This window comes from Cercospora beticola, chromosome 3 (genome assembly GCF_033473495.1).
Source record: "Cercospora beticola chromosome 3, complete sequence".
NCBI classification, from domain to species: Eukaryota; Fungi; Ascomycota; class Dothideomycetes; order Mycosphaerellales; family Mycosphaerellaceae; genus Cercospora; species Cercospora beticola.
In genome coordinates, this window is record NC_088937.1 from 1,044,438 (window position 1) to 1,070,364 (window position 25,927).

At 38.5% G+C, this 25,927-nt stretch overlaps 2 protein-coding genes across 2 annotated transcripts; one reads left to right on the forward strand and one right to left on the reverse strand.

Annotated features, from left to right (window-relative positions):
- Positions 1–10,158: 10,158 nt before the first annotated feature.
- Positions 10,159–10,576, reverse strand: RHO25_004371 (uncharacterized protein; the record flags this gene model as incomplete). The annotated part of the gene is made up of 2 exons (XM_023595292.2): positions 10,159–10,415; positions 10,465–10,576. The coding sequence occupies 2 exons, from the start codon at positions 10,574–10,576 to the stop codon at positions 10,159–10,161; spliced, it is 369 nt and encodes a 122-aa protein (XP_023457345.1).
- A 272-nt stretch (positions 10,577–10,848) lies between these two features.
- Positions 10,849–11,365, forward strand: RHO25_004372 (uncharacterized protein; the record flags this gene model as incomplete). The annotated part of the gene is made up of 3 exons (XM_023595294.2): positions 10,849–10,969; positions 11,049–11,209; positions 11,264–11,365. 3 exons carry the CDS (start codon positions 10,849–10,851, stop codon positions 11,363–11,365), a joined length of 384 nt encoding a protein of 127 aa, XP_023457344.2.
- Between the last annotated feature and the right edge of the window lie 14,562 nt (positions 11,366–25,927).

Consider the following 25,927-nt stretch of genomic DNA (forward strand, 5'->3'; position numbering starts at 1 on the left):
GTATATAAAGCTTAAATAAGCGAGATCTTATAACTAGATACTACTTAACTATATAGTAATAGTAGGCTAACTAGACGTAGGCCGCGTAACTAATATAGCTCTCGAAGTCGTTAACCTACGTTTAAGCTCGATATTAGATCTCGTATTCCTCTTTATAAAAGTACGTTAATAATATAACCTGTTTACTATACGAAGTAGTAAGTATAGACTAAGCCTATAGCTATAGTATACTATAATTAGCAGATTAATATTTTAGTATAATAGAACTTATAGCGTCTCGACCGGCTATATCGTCTATACGTAAAATCCTCCTATAGTAGTAGTAGTAGTATAGACAGAGCTATTTAATTAGCTATTAAGGCTTTCTAATATATACGATAGTAGCTAGAGAACTTATAGTAGACGTAGTAAAAGATCTAGATATAGGCTTCTCTAGCTATAGAAAACTACTTAAGAGGTTATAGCTAGAGATAAGCGTATAGAGATAGTTTATACGTACTAGTAGGCTATCGAATAGGCTATATACTAGACGAACGCTCTAATGTTTAGATACTCTACCGATACGTTATAAGTATATATCGCCTAGCTAATCTCTAGAGGAAGCTATAGTACTAGTTAGTACTACTACGACTAAATAGAAACTAACCGACCTTAGACGATAGTCGTAGTATATATAGAACGATAGTACTTAGAGCAAAGATATAGATAGTTCCCGGCTAAAGTAGCTACTAGAGTTACTATAATAAATCGAAAGCTCGAAGGCCGATAGCTACTTAGTTAAGTTAAAGTATTATAAGTCCTAATTAGAGTAAGAAACGCGCTTTATAAATGTTCTATACTAGTATTAGGTTTCGTATAGGCCTAGTTCCGCAAATACGAACGCTCTCTTCTGCTCCGAATACCTCGTACTCTAGTATTATTATATAGCCTCTAGAGAATATCTAATAATATTAGTCGTTATCGTTATAGCTAATTCGTTATTTCTTATAAGGACTAAGATAAGAAGGATATTAATAGCTATCTATTTATATAGCCTATAGAACTAGTCTTACTACTACGAATTCTAGAAAGCGAAAGCAATAAGACAAATCCTAAAGAAAGTACTCTAAATAATAAAGCTAATCTATATATCGTTTATCGCTTAATATCTAGCGAAGTAGAGTTAAGGAGAGACGTAACGTAATACCTGCCTTACGAATATATACTATAGCTTATAATAGGGAATATATATAGACTAAGCTAAGCAATATAATAATAAAGCTATTATAGTAGAGAAATTACCGATTCTAGATAAAGCCGAACTTAAGAGACTAAAATAGTAGATAGAGAGAGTTGTTATATAAAGGCCTCGTATCTACAAATAAGTTACCTTATCCGAACTATTATCTCGCGGTATACTAGAAGATAGTACTAGATAGCCGTTATAGCTTAATATTATATATAACGAAATAAGTAGACGAGAACAAATTATAATCTAAATATATAATTAGCTCTCTACTAGTAGTCTATTTAATATAGTAATTATATTACGTATACTACTAGTTACTAAGATATTATACTATATCTACTAAGGTATACGGCTCTTACGAATACGATTAACGAAGATATCGAGTCGGAAGATTCTATATAAAGTTCTATTAATCGTAGTCTAATTACGACTTACTAACCGGTCGATAACTCTTTTATAATCTCTTTGCGACCTTACTATTAGCGATAGAAGTCTCGGAAGTAGTATTAAAGTCGAGGAGAGAACTTAACTATAGCTCTCCTACTATACGCCGAGACCTCGAGTTAGATACTTAATTAAGACAAACTACGAAGCTTAGTACCTTATAATACTTACGATTAATCTAATTAAGATTCCGAACTCTCTAGAGCGAAGTATAGATTCGCCGAGATCTAGTCGATAGCCGAGGACAGCCTGCTTATATACTAGAGTATCTATATATTATAAACATTTCGGACAAACCTATATATAGTCTAATAATCGCGACTATTTTAATCTATAAAGTTAAATTTATAGATAATATATCGATAATACTTCGAGGAAGAGCTATCGAGCTCTACGTAATACCCGAATATCTTAATAGCTTTATAGTCGTATAAGATAGAAAATATAAGTATCTCCCGGTATAGCTCCTACTCGTACTTTACTAATCGAAAAAGCTCGATAATAGCCTTAAGTATAATAGTTATACTATATAGGTTTTAGCGATCGGTAATATCTAGCGCCGCCGCGCTATACTTTACCTCGTAGGTAAGGAATAAAAAGTATATATAATATATAGCTATAAATATAGATTAATTTATTAGATTACCGATAAGGAGTTATATTCTATCTAGCTAACCTTAAGTAAAGGCCTCTCGGCGGAAGCTAATAGTATAGTTAGGCTACGGGCGCGGTTTAGTAACGGAAACGCAATTATTCTAACCTTTATTAACAGACTCGACTAGAGATATAAGATATATAGCGCCGAAATCTATAAGTTCTTCTACCGAAGGTATAATTAGGTAGGAGATATCTTAAATAACCTTTGCTTTATTCCTACTTTAGAGCTATTAATAGGTAAGCTTAAATACGTTCTCGGAGAATCGCGATAATAATAGAATCGGCTACTAGTAGTAAGAAGATTCTAATATACTACTTTGCTAGAGTCGAGCGGCTCTATACTACTTTTAAATATATAGCTATTCTTCGTAGCTAGAAGCGCGATATAACGAGCGTCCTAGTAGGTAGTTCCTATAATATCTCTCGGGTTTAAGTCGCTTAAGGTGCCGCTCGCTTACTATAATCGTATATTAAGAGATATCGATAAGCGCTTTCTAGCGAGGATATTTATAACTCTATACTCTTACTTATACTCTATAGCCTATAGAGATTCGTCCTATTTGCTAGAACGCTTTAGCTAATAAAGATTCTCCGTCTAGAATACTATAGTAGCTCTCTTACTATTAATATACTCCTCTATTAACCTATCTCTTATTCTATATAGTCTACGATATTAGTATATAGTAGCCTTAGTTACGTTTCGTACTATACTCTCGGATTAACTTCGTTTACGAGTAATAGTCGATACTAGGCTAATAGATAGTAGAATACTAAATTAGTAGTATATCGTATAGTATACCTAGCTCTATACTATACGTATAGAGGTAGGGAGCTAGATACGGAAGATATAAGAGATACTAAATAAGATACTCTATAGTAGAAGTATACTCTCAGATTACTTCGGTACGAACCGAAGATCTAATTATAACTATAAGCTAGATTATAGTTTATATATAGAGAGGTTTATATAATACGTAAATCCGATATCTACTTATACTCTAGCTATAAGTTTATAGTAACGCGTCGGCTTATAAGCGGAAATTACGACGACTATATACTATACTATACTCCTTATAAAGCTTAGCCTATACTTTTAACTTAACGTCCTCTATAGCTCCGAAGTCTAGATCTTAAGATAAATAACCTTTCCGCTATATACCTACTATCCTCGATACTACGCTATCCTCCTAATATAGCTAGCCTAGGTATAGATATTCCTATAAGTGCGTATACCTATCTTCCGCTATAGTTACTCTTCTATATTCTACCTTTACTTTAATAAATATTAGATCGCGCGCTATAGCGTCGAAGTAGTCTCGGTCTCGTAGCTAATAGTATACTTCCTATCGTCGGTTACTAGAATATAGTATATTTATTTAAATTTACTTACCGTAAGCTATATCTAAAATAAAATCCCGATAGCCTTACCTTTTTCTAAAATTAATTCCCTAGTCTAGAATCCTATAGCTCGGCTTTAATAATATACTTAGATATTTTTCGCTTATCGAGCTCCTCTTAATAGTATACTAGGTAGATATCTTTACAAAACTCGGTATTCTTATTATAACGTTCGCCTATTAGTAAATTAGAGCATCTCTTTAATAACTTAAAGATACCGATATAGTCTTTCTACTACGATAATATACTTTAGGCACTACTCTAAGATAGAGTACTATCTAATTATATTCGTCTTTTAAAAATAGGTAGTCTAATATATTTCTAATACTTGCTATAAAATAAGTTAATAGTGTTTTGCTTACTAGTTGCCTTATACGTTTATCTTAAATATAGAAGTTCTAAAATAACTTATAGGAGCTAGGGAAATAACCCGTATTTCGAGTATACCTAAACATAATAGTACTATATTATCTATACGATAGGGGTTATAGCAATATAGCTCGAATTACGATCCCGCTCTATAGATCCGAGGCCGACTCTAGTAAGCCTATAACGCCGGAGGAAGTAGAGCAGATTATAATATAATTAGAAGTCGCGTAATAGATATAATAATAATAGTATACGCTATTCGACTATATAGATACTATTACGTACGCCTACTATATAGGTATAACAAATTAGGTATAATTAGAACGTACTAATAATAACGGAGATACTCGTGCCTACTCCTAGCTAAAGCGAATAGAGTTTAAGTAGTAAGTAATATAATTAAAAGGTTAGTATTTTGTCTGCTTTCTATCTCTAAATATATATACTTAGTTAGAAAACATTATACTAATTCTATAACTAGTCTTTAGTTCTAAGAGATAGCCGGATATAGATTTTCGTACTAAACGGCCTAAGCTACTAGGCTACTAAATATTTCTAAGATCCCTATACGCTATTTTGTATTAGAAAGCAAGTATCGGATTTCCTAAAGTTTGCTATTATCTCTATTTCCTTATTCTTATATAGGCCTAAGTTTAATCTAGTAGTCTATAATAAAATCTTAAGCGTAGAGCTTCTCTAAAAACAACGAATAACTCTCGAGAGATATAAGGTCGACTAATTTACTATCCTACTTACTAATCTTAAATAGCTAGTATAATAGAACACGTCCTACGCGGCTCTTATAAAGTATAGCGAACGGTACGAACGATTTATTACTAATATATACCTCTAAACTATCTATAAGATTTGTTCGTATAGTTTATAGCGAGACTCGGATAATACCTTATATAGCAAAGATACTATTATAGACTACCTTCGCTATATTAGCTTTAGTATATTCCCGGGAAAGCGCCCTTATTTACCCTCCTTTTAGTATATTCTAATAGAGACGTATATAGACTATATATCGGTAAGGCTATAACGTAAGACTAGGCGCGTAAGATCTTATCCTTAGCTATAGTTTCGCCTAAAACCTATTTAAATCGTATAAAATTTGCGATTATATAATACTTCTTATATTTAAGGTACGTCTCTAGCTCGTCGCCTCTATTCGAAGTAATAGGATATAGAAAGCATTTGTATTCCGAACTAGTAATAGAGTTAATAGACTATTTATCTCTTGCCTTCTAAGTAAGTCGAGAGCTATTTATAGCGTCGACTTTAATAGTAGCTATATCTATTATCGGTAAAGCTATTCTTATTCGGTATTCGTATATACGCCCTTTCTATAGCAGAAGAACTTATTTAATATTAGACCTAGGAATAAGTATTGCTACTACTTATTTAAACGTTCTAGTATAACTATAAACGGCTAAGCTAAGGCTTATACTATTACGTCTATACGAATATTACCGACTAGTAATATTCGTATAGTCTACGTACCGCTCTATTACTATCTACTATAGTAGTAATATATATTAAGTATAACGATAGAGTAGCTTAGTATATACTCTTATAAGTATAAAAGCTAGTTTCGAGTTACCGATATTCTACGTAAGCTCTTTAGACCTACCCGGATTAGCTACTAGGAGGTATATTTAGATAATCCTTCCTTCGCTTACTCTTATAAGTAATATACTTCTCTATAGAACCTACTATAGTCGTACTAATCTACGACTCCTACCTAGAGGCTAGGAACTTCCTTAGTACGAGTTAGCTAACGATACTTATCTAGTTAACGGCCGATAACTCTATCGAGATTCGCCTTATAGTTACTCTATTACCTTTCTCTAAAGTACTACGGCAATAGATCTAGAAGTACGAGATCGAAGCCTTAGCTTTAACGTCTCGGAATAACCTAGAATCGAGCGACTTCGTATCGAACGTATAGAAGGAAGCCTAAAATATAGCTAACTATCTCTATTAGCCTATATATTAGAGCTTCGAAGACTAGCCGATCGCGATATATAATACTACTATAGCGACGGAATAAACGGAGTATCTTACTACGTTTAGAAAGGCGCTAAATACTAGCTTATAGATATACTCGCTATCTTAATACTAGGAGGTTAATACCGTATAGGCCTCTCCTTCTATAACTAGCTCTATAATAGTAAGACTTGCTCTAGATAACGGAGACTAGGAGAAACCTACTAAAAGACTACGACCCGGCTCTAGTAAAGAGGAATTAAGTCGCAATACTAAGAATATATATATCCTAATTCTAGATAGCGCGACTAGGCTAAATAGTAGAGAATAGACTAACTAGTAGTCCCTCTTATATTTAGCTCTATTTAATTATAAATCGGTTAAGGATCTATAGGAGCTAGTAGAAGAGTTAGACGTCTAGTCGTAAAAAGTAGAAACATAATCGTTCCTTATAGATCTCCTATATAGCGCCGCGCTAAAAGTAGCCTTATAGAACTATAGAAGTAGCTCTAGAAGTAGATATAAGAAGAGTAGAGGCGAGTATTAAAGGAGGTATAAGCTAAGGAAATAGTTTAAAGTCTTAGTTATAGTCGTAAACTAGCTATCGATCGTCGAAGGCTCTAGAGTACTTAATATCTTAGAGGCACTTTCTCTCGGTACGAAGAATATATATCGCTTCTATCGTAGATAGTTTTACTCCTAGAATAGTCTACGCGTTAATACGGCAATAGAGAAGCTTATTTCTTATTTTCTCGAAAGGAATAGAGAATTAGACGATTAGCGTAATATTTCGTAGTAGTATCGGATTAACTCTATAGTAGAGCTATCTAGAATAATCGGATCTAAGTAGATATTAAGAAGAAATTACTTAACTTCTAAGCTAATCTAGAGTAGTATATAGGAGATCTATAGCTAAATAGGCCTAAATTAAGAGCATTTAATATACGAGCCGCCGTACCTATCGAGTAGTAATAAAGCTTATAACGATATTTAATAAAAGGACTCGACGTAGTACGGTATAGTTCCTTATATATAGGACGATAGTTCTGCCTATATATTCGAAGCCTTACTAATATCGAACTATAATAACGCTTAAGGAATATTATTATAGCTACCGCTTACGAACTATACGAGTACGGGTATCGACGGCTTTACTATAAGCTTTTAGGACGACTCGTAGGATCTATATATAAGTAGTCCTACGATAGGTTTCCCTAATATATCGTACGATATATTCGAAGCTATTCTAAGTAGAACATAACTACTAATATCGTTCTACCTTTACTACTACTAGGCTTCCCGACGTAGTCGCTACGCTATAGTATACTATCGCCCGGGTTTAGCGTCTCTTCTTACTAGCTTAATACTATACTTAGGTCGTCCGCCTATATAAAGGAGTACTAGCCGCTTTCGCTGTCGAGCCGAGTTAACGCAATAGTAAAGTATATCGAGCCTGTCGCGCCGGTTATACGAGCCGAGTCAATTTTGCGTAGCTTTGCAACTTTAACGCTAACGGGCTTAATCCTGTCCGCGGGAGGATATAGTCGTTTAGCAGCGGCTTGCAGGCTCTATTGATACTAATCAGCATAGGCATCCCTCTTAGTGACATCTTATCCACTTGCTACCTCTTATGCACATTTTACGATCTGTCGGCAAGTTTCGGTAGGGCGGTACTCCAGTAGTCCAGGCGACTCCGTCTCGATTCGTGCGTTAGCGACCTCGCGGCCGGCAAGTTCACAGAGGTTTCGAGGTGCCGCATCCCGCACTATCACGAATCCTGTGTGCTGTGCCATTTACGGCGGCGTTAGATATAGAGGAATCGCGAGCTGGTTGCCGAAAGATCCCTGAGCTTAGCCGAAGCGGGCCGTTAGTCTAGTCCAGAGCTTAAGTTAACTAGGGCGAACGCCGTGCAACATCACTTCCAATCTCTGCTATCGCTCTCGCATTGCATGCTCATTAAGCTGAGGCATCGGGGCTTGCCCTTGACGAGGCATTCATGTATCAAGTCGCTTCCTTTCAAAATACTTACAAGATCATCAGTTCGATGGCAACGTCGTTCATGCTGGCTGCACACAAGAGCGTCTGGTCAGCAAGACTACGCCATTGGGAGCACACGGGCTGAACAGGAATGCTTGAGACTCAGCCTGCAGACAGCCACCAATATCTGTGGAGCCATCAGATAAACAAAATCCTAGACTAGGAAACCAGCGTACGAGCCTTGGTGGAGCGGCATCACCAGTACAGCGCGACAGGGCTGGCAAACGGATTGGAGAAGCAGGGTGATTTCTAGCTTTAGATCTTTGTATAGCAAAATGTTCGAAAATCTTGCAGGCTCTATTCAATTATCTTGCTATATCCGGCTGGCCCTCCTGGTCTAGTAATTTTATTGCGGTGCAGTGGGTCCCGGTGATAGAGGCGCGTTGGTACATCCATACCGTTATGCTTCAAGCCATACCGTCACGAAACGCACGGTACGTCTAGACATGCATGTACACAGGAAGAATTCGTACGGTAGAATCTCTCAGTCCAATCCAGGGGGAGCCGGAGGATGAATCGAATTCGCGGAAGACCAATGCACCCCACCCCACCTTGACAGATCAGATGGATGTAGATTTGAGCTATATATATATTGGAGTCTTTACCTGCTCCTCGAGATATTACCTCGACCAAGCAGCAGTCTGCGTTTTTCCGACAACGATACATCAGCTATCACTTCGGCTCCAAACATATTCATTCCGTTGACGACCAAGTATGGCAAAGACACATCGTTACCGGACACACGTGACACTGATGCGCTTCAACAGTCTTACAGCGAAATGTGCGGCGTCGAGACTTTCCAATTCATTGATTGCGGGCACACGATGCAGGGCAGAATCATTCATTGCCAATATTACGGGACGGTGCACACCGAAAAATGTATCGACCTCAACAGAACCGTCAGATGCCACGGCAAATGCGAGCCGTGCAAGCGAGCTGAAACTGCTACGAAGGGATCGAAGTAGCAGCATGATGGGGGCATTTTCGATGGTTGCAGAGCCACCAAGCGTTTGTGAGCATTGTTACTTCTTGGGGCTCGGGGATCATATGCTCACCTAGGAGGCATTCGGTGGATACTGGCGGTTTCGATTCGGCACAATCAATGCTACTGATCGTGGGCAGTTTTATGTTCATCAGACAAAGATTTAATTGTTCTTAGCCATCCATTGTCGTTCGCTACTATGTAGCCATCATTCGCTATCGATACGTGTTCTGCGTCGCGTGTTCCTGCGGAGAATCGTACTTCTCTTGTTCTTCTTTATTTTTCTTCTTCTCTTACGACTAGGACTCAAATGGGACAGTTTCACATGGCGGGTATCATGCGGCGTGGACCGGGATACAATTCAGCAAAGAGGGTGCAACAAGAAAGCTCAAAGCAGGATGCAATCAGAATAACGTAGCAGGAAATATTACACGCGATGATCAATTTACCCAAGGTCCACCCTGATTGCTCGCCGAGCGTTCTCAAGACTATCCGTGCTCTCATGATGGTTGGCCACCTTTCTCGAAAGGGACTTTTCGATGTTACTGCGGCCTTCGTTTCGAAAGTGAATTGGTATCTCGACAACTGCCTGCATGATTATAAGCTGCGCTTGTAACCTCGACTGGTTCAGATCACGACATACCACGTTTCTCTTTCCTGGTCTGGAGACCTGTCACGTTTGGTGGACAGATCCGGTGTGTATCAGCGTAAACTTGGCCTGCTTAGCGATCAGCATATCGTTTGGCGCGGGGAGTGGAGTCATTTACACCAAGATGCTACGCGGTATTGGCGATGCTTGCACGAGTACGTGACTTCAATGTGTGCACACATGATTAGTGCTGCCTGATACAAGGCAGGGAGAGAAAGGAAGTGCAAATTCGTGCTTCATATAGTGCGGACCTAAGAGCGCGCTGTGTGTAATGAGAGATCGCTGGTCATGCTTCTGCTCGCGCTGGCGCACCTCCCGAACGTTATCCTTGGACGGCTTCTTCCTCCATATGCTGATCGGCACTTGTGTACTTTCGTGAAAGATATGGCGCAGGCCACCTTCCGTTCAATTGTCCTCTTTGTATCGGTGACCACATTTTCTACAGGAGTAGAATATTGTAGTCCCTTCATCTGCACTACGCAGCTGGAGTTCTGTGAAATACATCTCCGGCGCAGAGCACTTCTCGCATTGCTGCTCGATCCGCTGCCCTTTCTTCAATTGTTCTTCCGACACCTCTTGAATAGCGCCATGCAGCCTTGTCCGAAGCGCGGACGGGAAAGTAGTCGCTCGCGATGTCTCGGTCTTGCGATGCGGCCAGTTGTCTACAGACAGTCAGCTGTTTGCCAATTGACCAGACGGCGACTTACGTACTCTGATTCGTACTGCCGCATACAGCGCACGAGATTTCCAAGCGCGACGAGGCTACTCTCTCGAGCAGGTTACCGCAGGTGATGCAGAAGCAGAGGCCTCCGACTAACGCCATGTGACATGGTGTTGAATAGAGAAGCGGCATTCTCCAGTGCACATATATTTGCTGTTAGAGTCACGTGGAGCTTTGATTATGTAATCATTTCATCATGTCCCAGAGATCTTCTCTCTTGCACCACTGTGGCATTTGTGAAAAACACGAACATAGCGAGAATCTCACTTTTCGGAATTCAGTCGTAATAACGTGCAACATATCCATCCAAGAAGGCACTGCATCGCTGCGTAGTCAGACGCGTCGCCCACCGCGCCTGCTGCGATGGCGGAGCCATGGCCGGAGGGGGTGATGTGGCCTACCGAATACCGAGAGCATGCCCTTCAACTTATGAAGTACCTGCTGGAGACCCGCAGCTGTATCGACCGCACTGGAAGCCGGACCGTGCCAACGGAGGTCGCGAAGATGATAATCCAAGGAGCGACGACGTTCGTTGCAAAAGCACAGAACATCCCCGACATGACCGCTATCTAAGGCGCGCTGCGCGAGATGCGTAGAGACGCGAAGGCAATGAAAGAGGAGACGTCGCAGAGACTAGAAGCACTCAAGAAAGAGCTACGAGGTACAAACGCACAAATAGAGAGGATCGCCGCGGTCGGCCAGGAGACTAAGGGAGCAGCAAAAGAGGCAATAGAAGTAGGCAAGGTAGGAGTCGCAATCATATAGGACGTCAAAAACAACAACCTATAGATTCAAAAGAATGCGCCAATAAGCTATGCAGCAGCAGTAGCGAGCGGTACACTAGCCAGCAGTACGCACAACCCTTATCATACGCAGACCGCATCCACCTAGAGCTAGCGTAAAATCATCGTAAATATTAGAAACCTAGTAACCATTGAACGCTTGCGCGCAATAAACCCGCGGCATCTCAAATCCCACATTAACCGCGCCCTTAAACAGAGCGCGAACGAACAAATAGCAGAGATCAACATTATGTCCGCTAACTAGCTCAAGAGTAGAGACCTTGTCGTTAGGACGGCTAGCATCAGCGAGACACAGACACTACAACAACACAGCGAGGAATAGGCTCGTCGCGTCGGGGAGGGAGCCTCTGTCCGCGTCCCGACATACGGCGTTATTGTTCATAGCATCCGCACGCACTCTATCGACATAGACAAATTCACGGAGAATCGAGATGAGATCCTGCACGAGAACCGGCCGTTCATCCCTCGAGCGGAAATCAAATACATAGGATAGCTTACGCGAAGCGGCGCGAAGAAGTCGACGACCTCTGTCATTATCGAGTTCGCGCGACCTGAAGACGCCAACAAAATTATTAGCGAGGGCCTCGTATAGCACGGCGAGCTTTGCTAGTGCGAGAGGTACGATCGACAGTGTCGGGTTAAGTAGTGCTTCAACTGTCAGAAATACGGCTACATAGGAACCCAGTGCAAGACAACAATAAAATGTAGCTACTATGCCCAGGAGCACCAATCCCGGGACTATCTATCGAAGAGGGAGCGCGACGGACCTAGGAAGTGCGCGGCGTGCTACGGAGAGCACGAGGCATGGAGCCAACAGTGTCTAACACGACAAGGAGAGATAGCTCGCGCCAAGGCAGCCTATGCTACAAGAGCGCCATTCTACCCAGTCTCGGCAACCGCGATGTCTGGAACTCTACCTAGCAGTAATGGAACACTACTACGTCGGAAACGTTCGGCACGAGGCCTCGGCCTACGAGGAGAGGAGAGACCGCAGGCAGAGCTCGGGTCCATAGGATCTAGACAGAAACGAGCCAATACTGGCAGCGGCCCCGGCTCGTTAGACAAGGAGAACGAACCTCCGAGTGGATCTGGCAGTCAGAGGCCGCAGCGGACGTACCATCCTACTAGGAAAGCGCTAGAGTCTCTGCACGTAAACGGGGTGGGACGCAATAGTAGCCAGCAAATAGACATCGATATAGAGAGCGACTTATGAGGAGGAACACCACATTTAGCATATTACAGTACAACGTCCGGAAGTCACGGGACACGGTCATAGCCACGCTACTGCGCGATACCAAAATCGGCGACTTTGATGTCCTCGCCATATAAGAACCGTGGAACAACCCGTTTACAAACACAACACACCACCCGGCGAAAGACATCTTCCATCTCTGCTATGCTTCCAACGACACGGAGGGAAGGCCGACACGAGTATGCTTCTTCGTCCACAAGGGACTCGATTATGCCCAGTGGCGGTTTGATCGGCATAGCAAAGACATCTGCTCGCTCACGTTCCAGTTTGGAGACGATGAAACACCAAGGAGCCTCGAAATATTCAATGTCTATAACCCGCCCCGAAGCACAGAACAACGGACGAGCGTTCTGCCTTTCCTAAGGCGACTGCTCGAAAGATCTACCGCCAACCAACACATAGTGGTGGGGGACTTCAACCTCCACTATCCTCTTTGGGGAGGGGAGCACATCGTACGGGCAGACGCTAAAGCTGTAGAACTAATTGAAATCATAGAACAAAATACACTGCAGAACACATTCCTATCGGGAACTATTACTTATAAGGAAGGCAGCTCTCGAACCACAATCGACCTATGTCTCGCCACTATAGGCCTTATAGACAGGGTGGTGCGCAGTTAGGTGGACCACGAACTGGATCACGATTCAGACTATCTTCCGATCGCTACGACTATCGACCTACAGCTCCCGCGTCGTACAGAAACAGCACGAAGGAACTGGAAGAGGCTCGACGAGAAGCAATACCGCGAGGGACTCGAGAAGACGCTCCCTCCGCTATAACGCCCGAGAACAAAGGCAGCTCTAGATAAATATATCGAGCAAATAACCACAACGATTAACGAGGCTGTCGACTGGGCTCTACCCAAGACGATACCGTCGAGCAGAATGAGGCAAGGATGGAATGAGCAGTGCTCCAAGGTCCTCGCAGAGGCGAAGCGACTGAAACGGAGACTCGGTCGAGAGCATACGGATAACGACTGGGAAGCATACCGAACCGCACGAAATATAAAGACCAGAGTCATTCGAAAGGCATTGAGATAGGCTCATCGTGACCGAGTCGAAGAAGCATTACAGTCGCCTCAAGCGCTGTAGAGACTCGCAAAGTGGGCGAGAAATCGCCACAGCCAGCTGCTAAGCATTACTCCTGCGATCGTAGACCCAGATATAGGGACAGAAGTCGCAGAGGCTAGCGGGAAAGCAGCACTCTTCAGAGATACCTTCTTCCCTAAGCCTCCCTATGCAGATCTTAACGATATTGCGTCGGCGCAGTACCCGGAGCCAATCCCGCTACCCAGGATCACAGAAAAGGAAGTCATCGAGGCGATTACATCTAGCAAGGCATTCAAAGCACCTGGACCCGACCAGATTACGAACAAAGCGCTGCAAGTAGGCAAATTAACGCTCGCAAGCCACCTAACCAATGTCTTTAACAGCAGTATCGACCTCGCATACTGCACCGCGCACTTCCGCCGATCTACGACGGTGGTGTTACGGAAGCCAGGCAAGGACAATTATACTACGCCAAAGGCATACCGACCTATCGCCCTCTTAAATACTATCGGAAAGACGATGGATGCTATCCTGGCAAGGAGGCTAAGCTATATTGCCGAGACGCATAATCTCCTCCCTCGCGCACATATCGGCGGTCGAAGACAGAAATCGACAGAACATGCCCTCTATAATATAATAGACAGGATATATTAAGCGTAGAACACAGGTTAGGGACAAGTCGCGAGCCTGCTGCTACTCGACGTCTTAGGAGCGTTCGACAATGTTTCGCACGAGCGGCTATTACACGACCTAAGGGCGCGCCGGGTGGACGAGAGACTAGTCCGATAGATAGCGAGTTTCCTAAGCAATCGATCGACAAGCGTTACAGTGGACGGCTTCTAATCCCCGCTATATACCGTATCTATAGGCATCCCGTAAGGATCCCCTTTGTCGCCCATCCTGTATATCTACTATAACTCTAGCCTTATCCAGCTAAGTAATACAGATAGCGACCCGGAGAGCACTATAGCTGTTACGGGATATATCGACGATGCCGCACTTCTCGCTTGGGGTGACTCTACAGAAAACACGTGCTCCTAGCTCGAGGACATGCTAGAAAAGGCCCAGCACTAGGCGCGCACCCATGCATCGAAGTTCGCTCCCGAGAAATTCCAGCTCACCTATTTCACGCGCTCCCGCACACGGTTCGACCTCGAGGAAGGCATCGAGACTGCTTGGTGCAATATCGCACCGAAGGCAACGTGCAAGTATCTCGGCGTTACTATGGACACCAAGCTACACTGGAAGCTACATATCGAAGCGATGCAGCGGAAAGTCTCTAGCACTATCGGCGTCCTCTAGCACTATCGGCGTCCTCTACTCGCTCGGGAGCTCCACCTAGGGGGTTAAGACGCTCGAGATGCGGAAACTCTACCGAGGAGCGGCTATCCTACAAATGATGTACGCGTGCTCAGTCTGGTCGCAGGGCCGGACTAGCGGCTGCGGATATACGAAACAGACGCTATAGACACTCTAGGCGCTTCAGGCTAGAGCTGCGAGAACAATATATAGCGCTTACCGGGCGACATTAGCGGCTACGCTAAACATCGAGACCTTCCTCCTCCTAGTCGAGCAACAAATCGAAAAGCATAATGCCGACGCCGTAGTGCGAATGCTTGCGAGCAAGGACCCGAGTATAGTGCAGACACGTGCGATTAGTATATAGCGAAATAGATATATTAGTCCTTTCGAAAGGATACGACGCTCCGTCGCAGGCTACGCAGCGATCGACCTAGGTATATTAGAGTATATACCCCCCCTTCGTCGCCGCGCCTTGGCGAACAGGCCCGGCTATCTATATCGACAACGTGGAAGAAGCACGCAATAGGCATAATATCGAGAGCGAAAAGGCAGAGAACATCTGTATTTATACCGATAGTAGCGGGATTGGAGGCTATATAGGAGCGGCAGCCGTGTGCCTAACTATAGACAGGATAGAGAGGACGTATATAGGGATAGACATAACGTCGACCGTATACGCTACAGAGCTGCAAGGCATTAACCTCGTATTATAGATCGCCTAAAATACCTTAGAAGACCCCTCTAGCCCGAGGCAGATCGCTATCTAGACTAATAACCAAGTAGCTATACGCTCGCTCGTCCGCGCCGAAGGACGTACCGGAGCATATATCCTAGAGCAAATCGCCTGTCGAACAGATATGCTATAGGATAAAGGTTATACCGTTATAGTCTAGTAGATCCCCTCCTACGAGGGTATTAAAGGAAATGAGGCCGCTAATATTATAGCTAAACAAGCTATAGGCTAGAGAGAAGGGCAAGATAGCAGCGAGGTAGCCGATAGAGCCGCCTAGCCCGAGGAACTCTATACCGTCCTATCTACGCTAAAGCGAAAAAATCGAGAAGAAGCTAAGAAGAAGTAGTAGGCTATATAGCGTACGGGAACGATAGGGAGGTCCTCGTTTAGGTATACTCTAACTCCGAGCAAGAAAATCCTCTAACTCTATAGTAGCTTATCTAAGCGGGAAAGCGCGCTACTTATTTAGCTTCGTACCGAGAAAATCGGGCTCTAGGACTTCCTCTTTAACCGTAACGTCCCTAGCGTCTAGGACTCTATATACTACTACCGCGAAGGACGACAAACTATCCGATACGTAGTTCTAACGTATCGCCGACTACGCGACCTACGTAAGGAGTACCTCGGCGGACTTCCTAGCTATACTAACCTCTAGAGTATCCTAAATAGCTATAAGCTAGCTATAAAGACTATCTATTTTATAGAATAGGCGTAGATCCTAGAGTAGAATAGGATTAGAGAGGAATAGACGACGTCGAGTACTAGGTAGAGATAGTAGGTACGCGGATAGCGAAAGATAAGGCGTAGCCTAAGGAGCCTAGTATATAGTAATTAGTAGTAATATAACTACTACCTAGGTTAGCCTAGTAGTAGGAATAGGTAGTAGTTAAGAAGTAGAGCGAGAGTAAAGAGGTCGGCTAGTCTTTATTTACTATAGTAATATTAGCGAAGTAGAGCTATTCCTATTCGGGATAGCGTCGGCAGACCGCCGTACCTTTGCTTCCGGGCATAGCTGCCTTTATAGTAGCTATAACCGTATAGGAATTAACTAAACTAAACTAAACTAAACTATTATCCTACTTTTATAACTATTAGCTCGCGCTATATTCGCTTCTATAATACTTACTTTTTATAAGCTTTAACGTTACTTCTATAACGTTTACTTTCTATAAGATTTACCTATATAGAGTTTATAGCTCTATAACGCACTTTTGCGTAGCTCGATACCTATACTTATAGATTACGTATAGCCTAGCTCTATACTACTTTACTTCGAATAGCTAAAGTAATAGCGTTATAGTCTTATTAGTATACTAGCTATAGTATATATTACTAGGAGTAGTATCTCGTAGTATCGCTACTTATACTATTTTTTATAAGTACTAAGTAATATAGGATATTAAGATCGCCTTCTTCTTTTAAAGCGCGTACTTTACTATTTACGTTATTGCTTTCGCCTTCTAGGCCTAGTAGCGATAAGACTAGTCTAGCAGGGTACGTAAATAACTTTCTATCGACGTCCTTCTTATTTTAGATATTATAAGTAGTAGTTACTCGACTCTTACTATACTAACTAATAATACTAGATATTCTCTAGAGGCTATATAACGACGCTAGGCTATAAGGTATTCCGAGTAGATAATAGCGTTCGTATCGCAGATTTTAGATCCTTATAGTATCTAATATTATTATAGATAATTTATAAAGTATATTTACTACTTTAATATAGATTAGTAACTCTTTAGATTAATTAAGTAGCCGTAGGCCTTAAAGTATTTAATTTGCTTAAGAAGCTCTAGTAGCTACTTTAGCCGGGTATTGTCTACGTACTCGCTCTAAGTACTATTATTCTATACTCGTTACGACTATTATCTAAGGTTTGTCGTCGTCTATTTAATCGTAGTAATACTAACTAGTATTAGAAAGTATAGTCTAGTTAGATATTCTAAGAGACACTTTAGAGATTAGGATTAGGTAATATAGGTTATATAATACTAGGTTATATAACCTAGCTAATACCTATCTTAGAAGTAAGATATAACCTATAACTAACTAATATAATTAACTCGGTTAGTTCCTACTTATTATCTCTACTTCTACTATATTATACCTATCCGATAAGTACCTACGAGAATATAATTTAATAGGTTATAAGCTCGGGTTTATAGAGAGGCTCTAAGTAGTAAGAGTTAGCTTTCTTATTCTTAAAGTAATACGTATTACCTCTTATAGGACCTATAGTATTAATTAGGTAGAGAAGTAGGAAAAGAGTATAAGAGAGACTAGAGGTATATCCTATCTATACTACCTTAAAGCTTTAGAAGATCCTAGTTATAAGCTAGAAGTCCCTAAAGAGTAAGTAAGATAGAGAAAAGCCTAGTAAAGTATACTCTACTTTAAAAGAGAGGTATACTAAAGAAGTATAAAGAGGAAAGGATTAGCCTTAGACTATAGTACCTAAGTAAATAAGACTAGGTCTAAGTATTAAGTACTACTAATACCTTAGAACTAGCTAGTAGTACTCTTCTAAGAAGGTAGATCTTTTAGAGGTTCTCTATCTAAGAACCTAACTAACTCCTATAAGAGAGAAGAGTCCTTAGATACTTTAGCTAAGAGAGAAGAGTCTTAGTAACTAGAGAAGGTAGAAATCTAGAAGCTACTAATTAGATTAAAAGAGCTTATATTTCTAGAGTTTAGATTTATTTATTTAATTTTATAGAAATAGATTTAATAAGTAAGTTAGATAGAAGGAGAATACTAATTCTAATAAGAGAGAACTAGAGACTATAGTTTAAGCTATAGGAGAATATACTTAGAGGAAAAGAAATCTTCTAGATAATCTTAGACTTAAAGAGATTATTAGTACCTACTCTAGCTAAATCTAAAGTATCTAAAGCTTTATTAAGCAAAGGGAAAGGCACTACATTTTTAGAGTTTAGCCTAAAATAGTAGAAGGACAATATAAAGGCAATCTATATCCTAATAGAAAGTCTTTATATAGATAACTAAGATAAGGTAATAGATAAGATAAGAGTATATAATATCTAGATAAAGCTATATAGAAAATATAGTAAAGTCTAATAGGTATATATAATAGCTATTATCTAAGAGTTTATAACTTTTAAGATAGAACTAGGAGATATAATTAGGAAATTATAGGTCTATCTTAGTAATCTTAGGAGGAGAATTATAGAGATTAACTAGAGAGAGTTATACTATAAGACTTCTAATATAAGAATTAAGTATCTACTCTTTTTACTCCTAGCTAAGTATAAGAGTATAAGGTAGACTATCTAAGCTTAGAAGGACTTAAACTCTAAAGAAATCCTCTAACTCCTTAAAGTAGAGGAGTTAATATAGTATAGATACTAGTTATAAGAAATAGTAATATTTGCTAAGAGAAGAGAGATCTAAGGCATAAAGCTAAAATACTACTTCTATAAGAAGGAGCATTTTAGAGGTATTACTAAGTATCTATACTTTAATAAAGCTAAGAGAACTATTAACTTAAGATAGGCTAGTAGAGTAGAGAAGAGAAGAATACTACCTAGAGAAAGTATATTTAGAAGAAGATCTTTACTAGATAGAGAAGTATTAAAAGAAATAGTAAAGAAACTTAATTTAAAAGTCTAATCTCTTAAGAAGAGACAAACCTTAAGGAAGTTTTCTAAGAAGGCATATACTACCTAAGAAGATATAGAGCCTTCTATAGTATCTAAAGTATCTTAATCTCTATTAGAGAATAATAATATTAATAAAGTTATATACTTAACTATAGAAGCAAAAGGCAAGTATATACTATTAAGATAGCTACTTAACTCCTATACTTTATTATATATAACTAACTAAGAATTACTTTTTAGAGAACTAAAACCTCTTTAGAGGAAAAAGTAGATTAAGGTTAGGAGTAGCTATCTAATAGCTATATATATAGGAAATATAGTAATAGGTAGAAAAAGAGGAAAATAGATTATTCTTAAGAATATTCTCTTTATACCTAGTCTAGGAGTAAATCTTGTTTCTTAGAGCTAATTTAGCTAGTAGTATAGTATTTAACTACTAAAATTTATACTTATTTTATTATCTAGGAAACTAGTTATCTAGATAAAACTATTAGAAGGAGTACTATTTATTAAGGAGATTAATAATATATTATAGGAGCTTATAATATTATACTTTAATTAAAAATAAAAGAATAAAGCCTATATCTTTAAAGCCTAAGAATAGTAGAAGCTTTAGTATAGGAGACTTATATATTTTAGAGAGAGTCTTCTTAGAAACCTATATAAAGTATCTAACTTAAAGGCTTAGATTCCTATTCTAAAGGAATACTAACCTTATAGAGTATATTCCTTAGTAAAGATAAAGAAATATAGAGAGAAAGAAACTAAAAGGAAACTCTAAAGGTTATCTCTAGTTTCTATTAATATCTATAGTTCTTTACCTATCTTAAGATTAGGATATAAATAGTAGCTTAAGATTATTAATAACTTCTTAAGAAAGAAATAGACTTTCCTAATAAAGTTTAGAGAAGATATACTAAGTATCCTTAAAGACTAGAAAGTAAAAGCTAAGCTATAATTAGGAAACTCTCTCTAGATTATAAGGAGTAATAGAGTAAGAGAGCTTCTTACTATACTAAAGTAGTAAGAGAAGGAATATAGAATTTCCTTCTATATAACTAAAGTATATAACTCTATCTAGAATAGAGTAGTTAAAAGGTTAATCTAAACCTCTAAAGACTATATAAGAGCAATGCTAGTAGATGCCTATATACCTATTAAATTCTAGCTAGAAGCCTTAGTAGTCTATATAGTTATTAGAAATTCCCTTCCTAATAGCTTAGAAATTAATAGATTTAAAGTATTACCTAAGGAAGCCTTTTTAGGTATCTAACTCTTAGTATTATACTTTAGAGTTTAGAGTTATAAAGTAGTAGTCTATATAGATCCTAAGTCCTAGCTAGTAGAAATAAGATTAGATAAACTAATAAATAGAAATAAAGATACTATATTTATTAAATATATTCCTAATACTACTAAAATATAGCTCTTCTAGAAGCCTAATATAAAGGCTATTAAAGCCTATAATACTACTACTTAGTTTTAGTATAAGAAAGGAGAAGATATAGAGCTAAATATTCCTAAGCTTAATTAAGTAAGTAGTATATCTATTAGAAACCTAGTTAGTAGACTTCTAAAGAAGCTAATAGTAGTTATACTTTCTATAGCTACTATATCTATAGCTATAGTAACTAAACCTATAGGTCCTAGCTAAATACTCTTTATATAGTTACTACCTCTACTAAAGAATAAGAAGAAGTACTAGAGAATAGAGAATCTAGAAGAAGAAAACTCTAGAGAACTATAACTCTAGTAGAAGAAAAGTAGAACTACTAAACTACTTAAGCTAAGCTAGGAAGTTAATAGATAAGCTAGTTCTAGTACTAGTAGAAGACTATATTCTAAAGTAAAAGGATTAAATATTATATAGTAGGACCTATAAGGAAATAGAAATTAGAAGAGGAACTAAAACTAAATCTATAGCTAAAAAAGAAAGAGATCTATCTTAGATAAAGGACTAGGCCTAGAGCTAAAAGCTTATAGTATAGTAATAAGATAAGTACTTTAAAAGAGATAGAGAAAATATAAATAGAAGAAGGAGCCTAGTACTAAGTATTATAAAGTATTTCTAAGCTAAGTCTAAAGCTAAGAATAGAAGTAGATTTAGGAAGCCCTATTAGAGGTTTAGGAGTCTATATTTATAGTAATTGCTCCTTAAGTCTCTATATAGAGATAAGAGGTACCTATTCTAAAGTCCTATAAAAAGGCAATTTAGGATCCTAAATAGAGATATATATAGAAGGATATAGTCTAAAAGGAACTAACTATATTAAGAAGCAATAATACCTAGATAAAAGTTGTTCTATCTAAAGGAGCAAACCTTATTATATCTAAGTAGGTATTTAATATAAAGAGATTAATTAGTAGAGCTATTAAGAAGTTTAAGGCAAGACTAGTTATAAGAGGTTTCTCTTAGAAGTTTAGAGTTAATTTCTAGGAGACCTTTATACTAATAGTTAGGTATAATACCTTAAAGGTATTTATAGCTATAGTTTATAAGAAGGATCTAGAACTCTACTAAGTAGATATAAACAATATATTTACTAAGAGCAAACTTTAAGAAGAAATCTTTATAATCCTACTACTAGGAGTTAAGATTCTATCTAATATAGTCCTATAAATTCTAAGAAGCTTATATAGACTAAAGCAAGTAGTAAGAAACTAGAACAAACTCTATATCTTAAAGTTAAAACAGATTAGGTTTATATAATTAGAAGTAGACCTATACCTTCTTATCTACTAGGAAAGGAATATTCTAATCCTAACCTATATAGATAATATTCTAATTATAGTACTAAAGCTAGAAGATATACTTTAGTTTAAGGAATAGCTAGGCAAAGTATTTAAGATTAAAGATCTTAGAGAACTAGAGAAAATCCTTAGAATAAGGTTAATAAGAGATAGATAAGCTAGAACTCTAAAGCTTAATTAAGAATACTTTATCTAGGAGAACCTTATAAAGCTAAGAATAACTAAGGAGATAGCTAACCTAACTCTCTTACTAATAGATAGTTATAATAGCCTAAAACTAATAGGCTTATATAATAAGAGAGGGAATAAGATAGAGTACTAAAGCTAAACTAGTACCTAGATATAGCCTATAGTTATAATAAGACTAGATATTACTTTCTCTTTTAGAAGGTTAAGCTTATATATCTTAGACCTAACTAAGAGGTATATATAAGCTCTAAAGAAACTAGTAAGGTACCTAAGGTTATCCTAAGACTTAGAACTAATATTTAGGAGAAATAGAGGAAGCCTAATAGAATATTTAGACTCTAACTATATAATAGATAAAGTAGATAGAGTCTTAATTCTTAGGAGTATCTTCTTTCTTTATAGAGCTCTAGTTTCTTAGATAAGTAAGAAGTAAAAGTCTATTATAATATTAATAATAGAAGCTAAGTATATAGCTATAAATATATATATAAAGCAATCTTAGTTCCTAGTAGTACTCTTAAGAGAGATAGACTATATAGAGTTAGTAGGAGAATGCCTATTCTAACTAACTATAAAAGTATATCCTAATATAGTAAGAGAACTAAAGCTAGTATAAATTATAGGAGACAATTAGGCAGCTTTAACTCTTATTAAGGATATATATACCTATAAGAGATCTAAACATATTAATATTATATATAACTATATTAGATATCTCTAGTAGTAGAGGAAGGTTATAGTAGAATATATTCTAACAAAAGAGATAGTTACTAATAGCCTAACTAAACTAAAGAATAGGCTATAGTTTTAGGAGTTTATAAGACAACTCTAGCTTATATAGAGAAAGGCAAAAGATTTATACTCTAACTATAGATTAAACTCTAGACCTTAGGATAATTAACAAAAGATACGTACTATAATATTAGAGATATTATAGTAAGTATAAAACTAAGCCTAGGAGTTATACTATAGGAGAAGTAGCTTGCTATATATAATAAGTAATTAGGATCTAGGAATTTATATATAGTCTAAAAAGGGAAAAGCCTAGAGGAGAAACAAAAGGTATATACTCTAGTATTAACATTACTACGGTACCTACGATACTAGGCTAAGGAGTTAAACTAAGATAGATTAGGTATATAGCTCTAACTATATAACTATAGTACCTAATAACTTATTATAATTTAGAGATAGATTTAAATATAAGAATATAGATAGAAGACTATCTAGCCTAAGTAGGAGTATTAGAAAGTATAGTCTAGTTAGATATTCTAAGAGATACTTTAGAGATTAGGATTAGGTAATATAGGTTATATAATACTAGGTTATATAACCTAGCTAATACCTATCTTAGGAGTAAGATATAACCTATAACTAACTAATATAATTAACTCGGTTAGTTCCTACTTATTATCTCTACTTCTACTATATTATACCTATCCGACAAGTGCCTACGAGAATACAATTTAATAACTAGTACTATAGCTTCTATCTAAAATAGGTTAGGCTATATATACTTATAATATATTAGCAGAATATCTTAATATTAGAGTATTCGTCTAGTATATAGCCTACTCGACGGTTAATATAAGGAGTAGAATATAGTAATATATTAAGCGCCTCTAGACTCTCCGTCTAGAGATATTAAGAATAATTCTTGCCTTTTTAGTTTGTCTACGTTCTACGTACTTTTGTCCTACGCTAAGTATAAGTAGCACTAGCCGTTATGCCTTAATGCCTAATAAGCTACGCCTCTCGAGCTATATACTGCTAGCTCTTATAACTATCTCCTTCCTTTAATAGAGCTACCTTAGCTCGGAGAGGAGACTATATATCTCCGTCGTCTTAGTATAGTATCCGGTACGTTCGTGCTACTTCTTATATATATAAATATTAAGTCGAGCCTTAGTTCGTAGCTAGTTGCTATATAGTAACCCTCCGTAGCAACGGGCTTATTAATAGTACGTACTATCGGCGCTCGCGCTATAAGGCGCCGGTATACTATAAATTCGTTATATACCCTTCGTATATTTTCTCTATTAACTATCTATATTTAGCAAGCTCTACGTATCCGACTCGTACTATATACTTAACTATCTAGTACTTCTCTCGTACGCGACCTATAAGTAATATACCTCCTAGAAGAGCTGCCGCTGCTCCTACTACTCCGGCTACTAACTACGACCCTCGTATAGTAGAAGACCTACCGAAGGCAGAGGATAACGACTACTAGTGCTACCTCCTATACCTCGTAGATCGTAAGTCGCGTAGTTCGTATACGTATCGTATACTTCAAGTCTACTAACTTCTTATGCCTAGCCGTCGAGCCGCGCTATAATAGCGATATAAAGCTCGGCTAGTAGCTAAACTATATTCGCTACGCTAGGTCTAACTATAAGTATATCTATATTACTAATACCGACCTTATAAAGTAGGCGTAGCGCGCGCGCTACTACCGCCGCCTACTACGTACGAGCACGCGCGCTATACGCTACTAGTAGCTCCGCCGATACCTCGATAACGTAGGCGAGGCTATCGCCGCTACCCTTAAGCGCTTATAGAGTAACTCGGGCAAGTCCGCCGGTATCTTCTCTACGCCGAAGAAGGCTAGCGAGGCGCTAGCTACTAGTATGCCCTCCGCTAACGAGCTCGTAGCGACGAGTATAGGCCTCGCTATCTAGCGTAGTATATTCGAGCTAGAGTACGAAGTATATTTTATATCCTACTAGTCGCTTGCTTATACTATATAGTACTAATTCGTATAATAGAAGCTCCGCTTACTTAGCGCCTCTAGCGAGGCTCTAGACTTTACTATCGCCTCCGCCTACCTCGGCTAGTCTACTTAGAATAAGGGAGAGCTCTCCGAGCTCGAGGCAGATAATAAGAAGAAGAGTAAGGAGGAGAATAATAATATAGACTTAGGCGTAGGCAGCGAGTAGCCTACGGGCCTTACGCTCCTCTTCTGCTAGGCCCTTATAGTACTCTTACGTCTCGCCGGCTCTAGGCTATATACTTCTATTATGCGTAGTATACGCTATACCTATAGGTACTATAAATAAATGCCTTCTCTCCTTTTATAATATCTTAGTTTTCTAAATTCTTATATCTTAGCGATACTTATATCTTAGTAAGGCTTAGCGTTTAGAATTCTTAGAATTCTCTGCTATTCTACTAACTACTAGTATTACTATTTCTTCTATAGTTTCGCCTTACGTACGGGCTGCTTAGTTTCGCGTTACGCCTCGAATATATTAAGTGCCTCGTAATCTCCGATATATTCTACCGGCTCCTAGGTATTATATTCCTCCGGCTATCTACGCTATCGAATTAGGTACTTCCTTACGCCTTTCTCTACGCGGCTTTCTAGTATCCTCTCGACTTCCTATTCGCCTTGCTCGTCTATAAGTAGTAGGCTAGCATCCTACGTATCGCTACTTTACTAGAGTTCTAAGAGAGATACGTAGAAGATATTATAAATCTGCGAGCCGGTTAGTAGAGCTAGGCGGTACGCCTGCTTTCCGACTGCGTTAATAACCTTAAATAGTCTAGCGAATTTATCCGCTAGCTTCTTCGATAGTACCTTTAACTAGAGGTTCTTTATAGATAATAGGACTAAGTTACTAACCTTAAATTCTATCGGCTAGTACTTCTAATTAAAGTACTTAGCCTAAGATTCGCTTGCTTATTACTAGCGCTTAGTTAGCTCTTCGTAGTTCTGCTTTAACCTCTCTATAGTATCCTTCGCTACTAG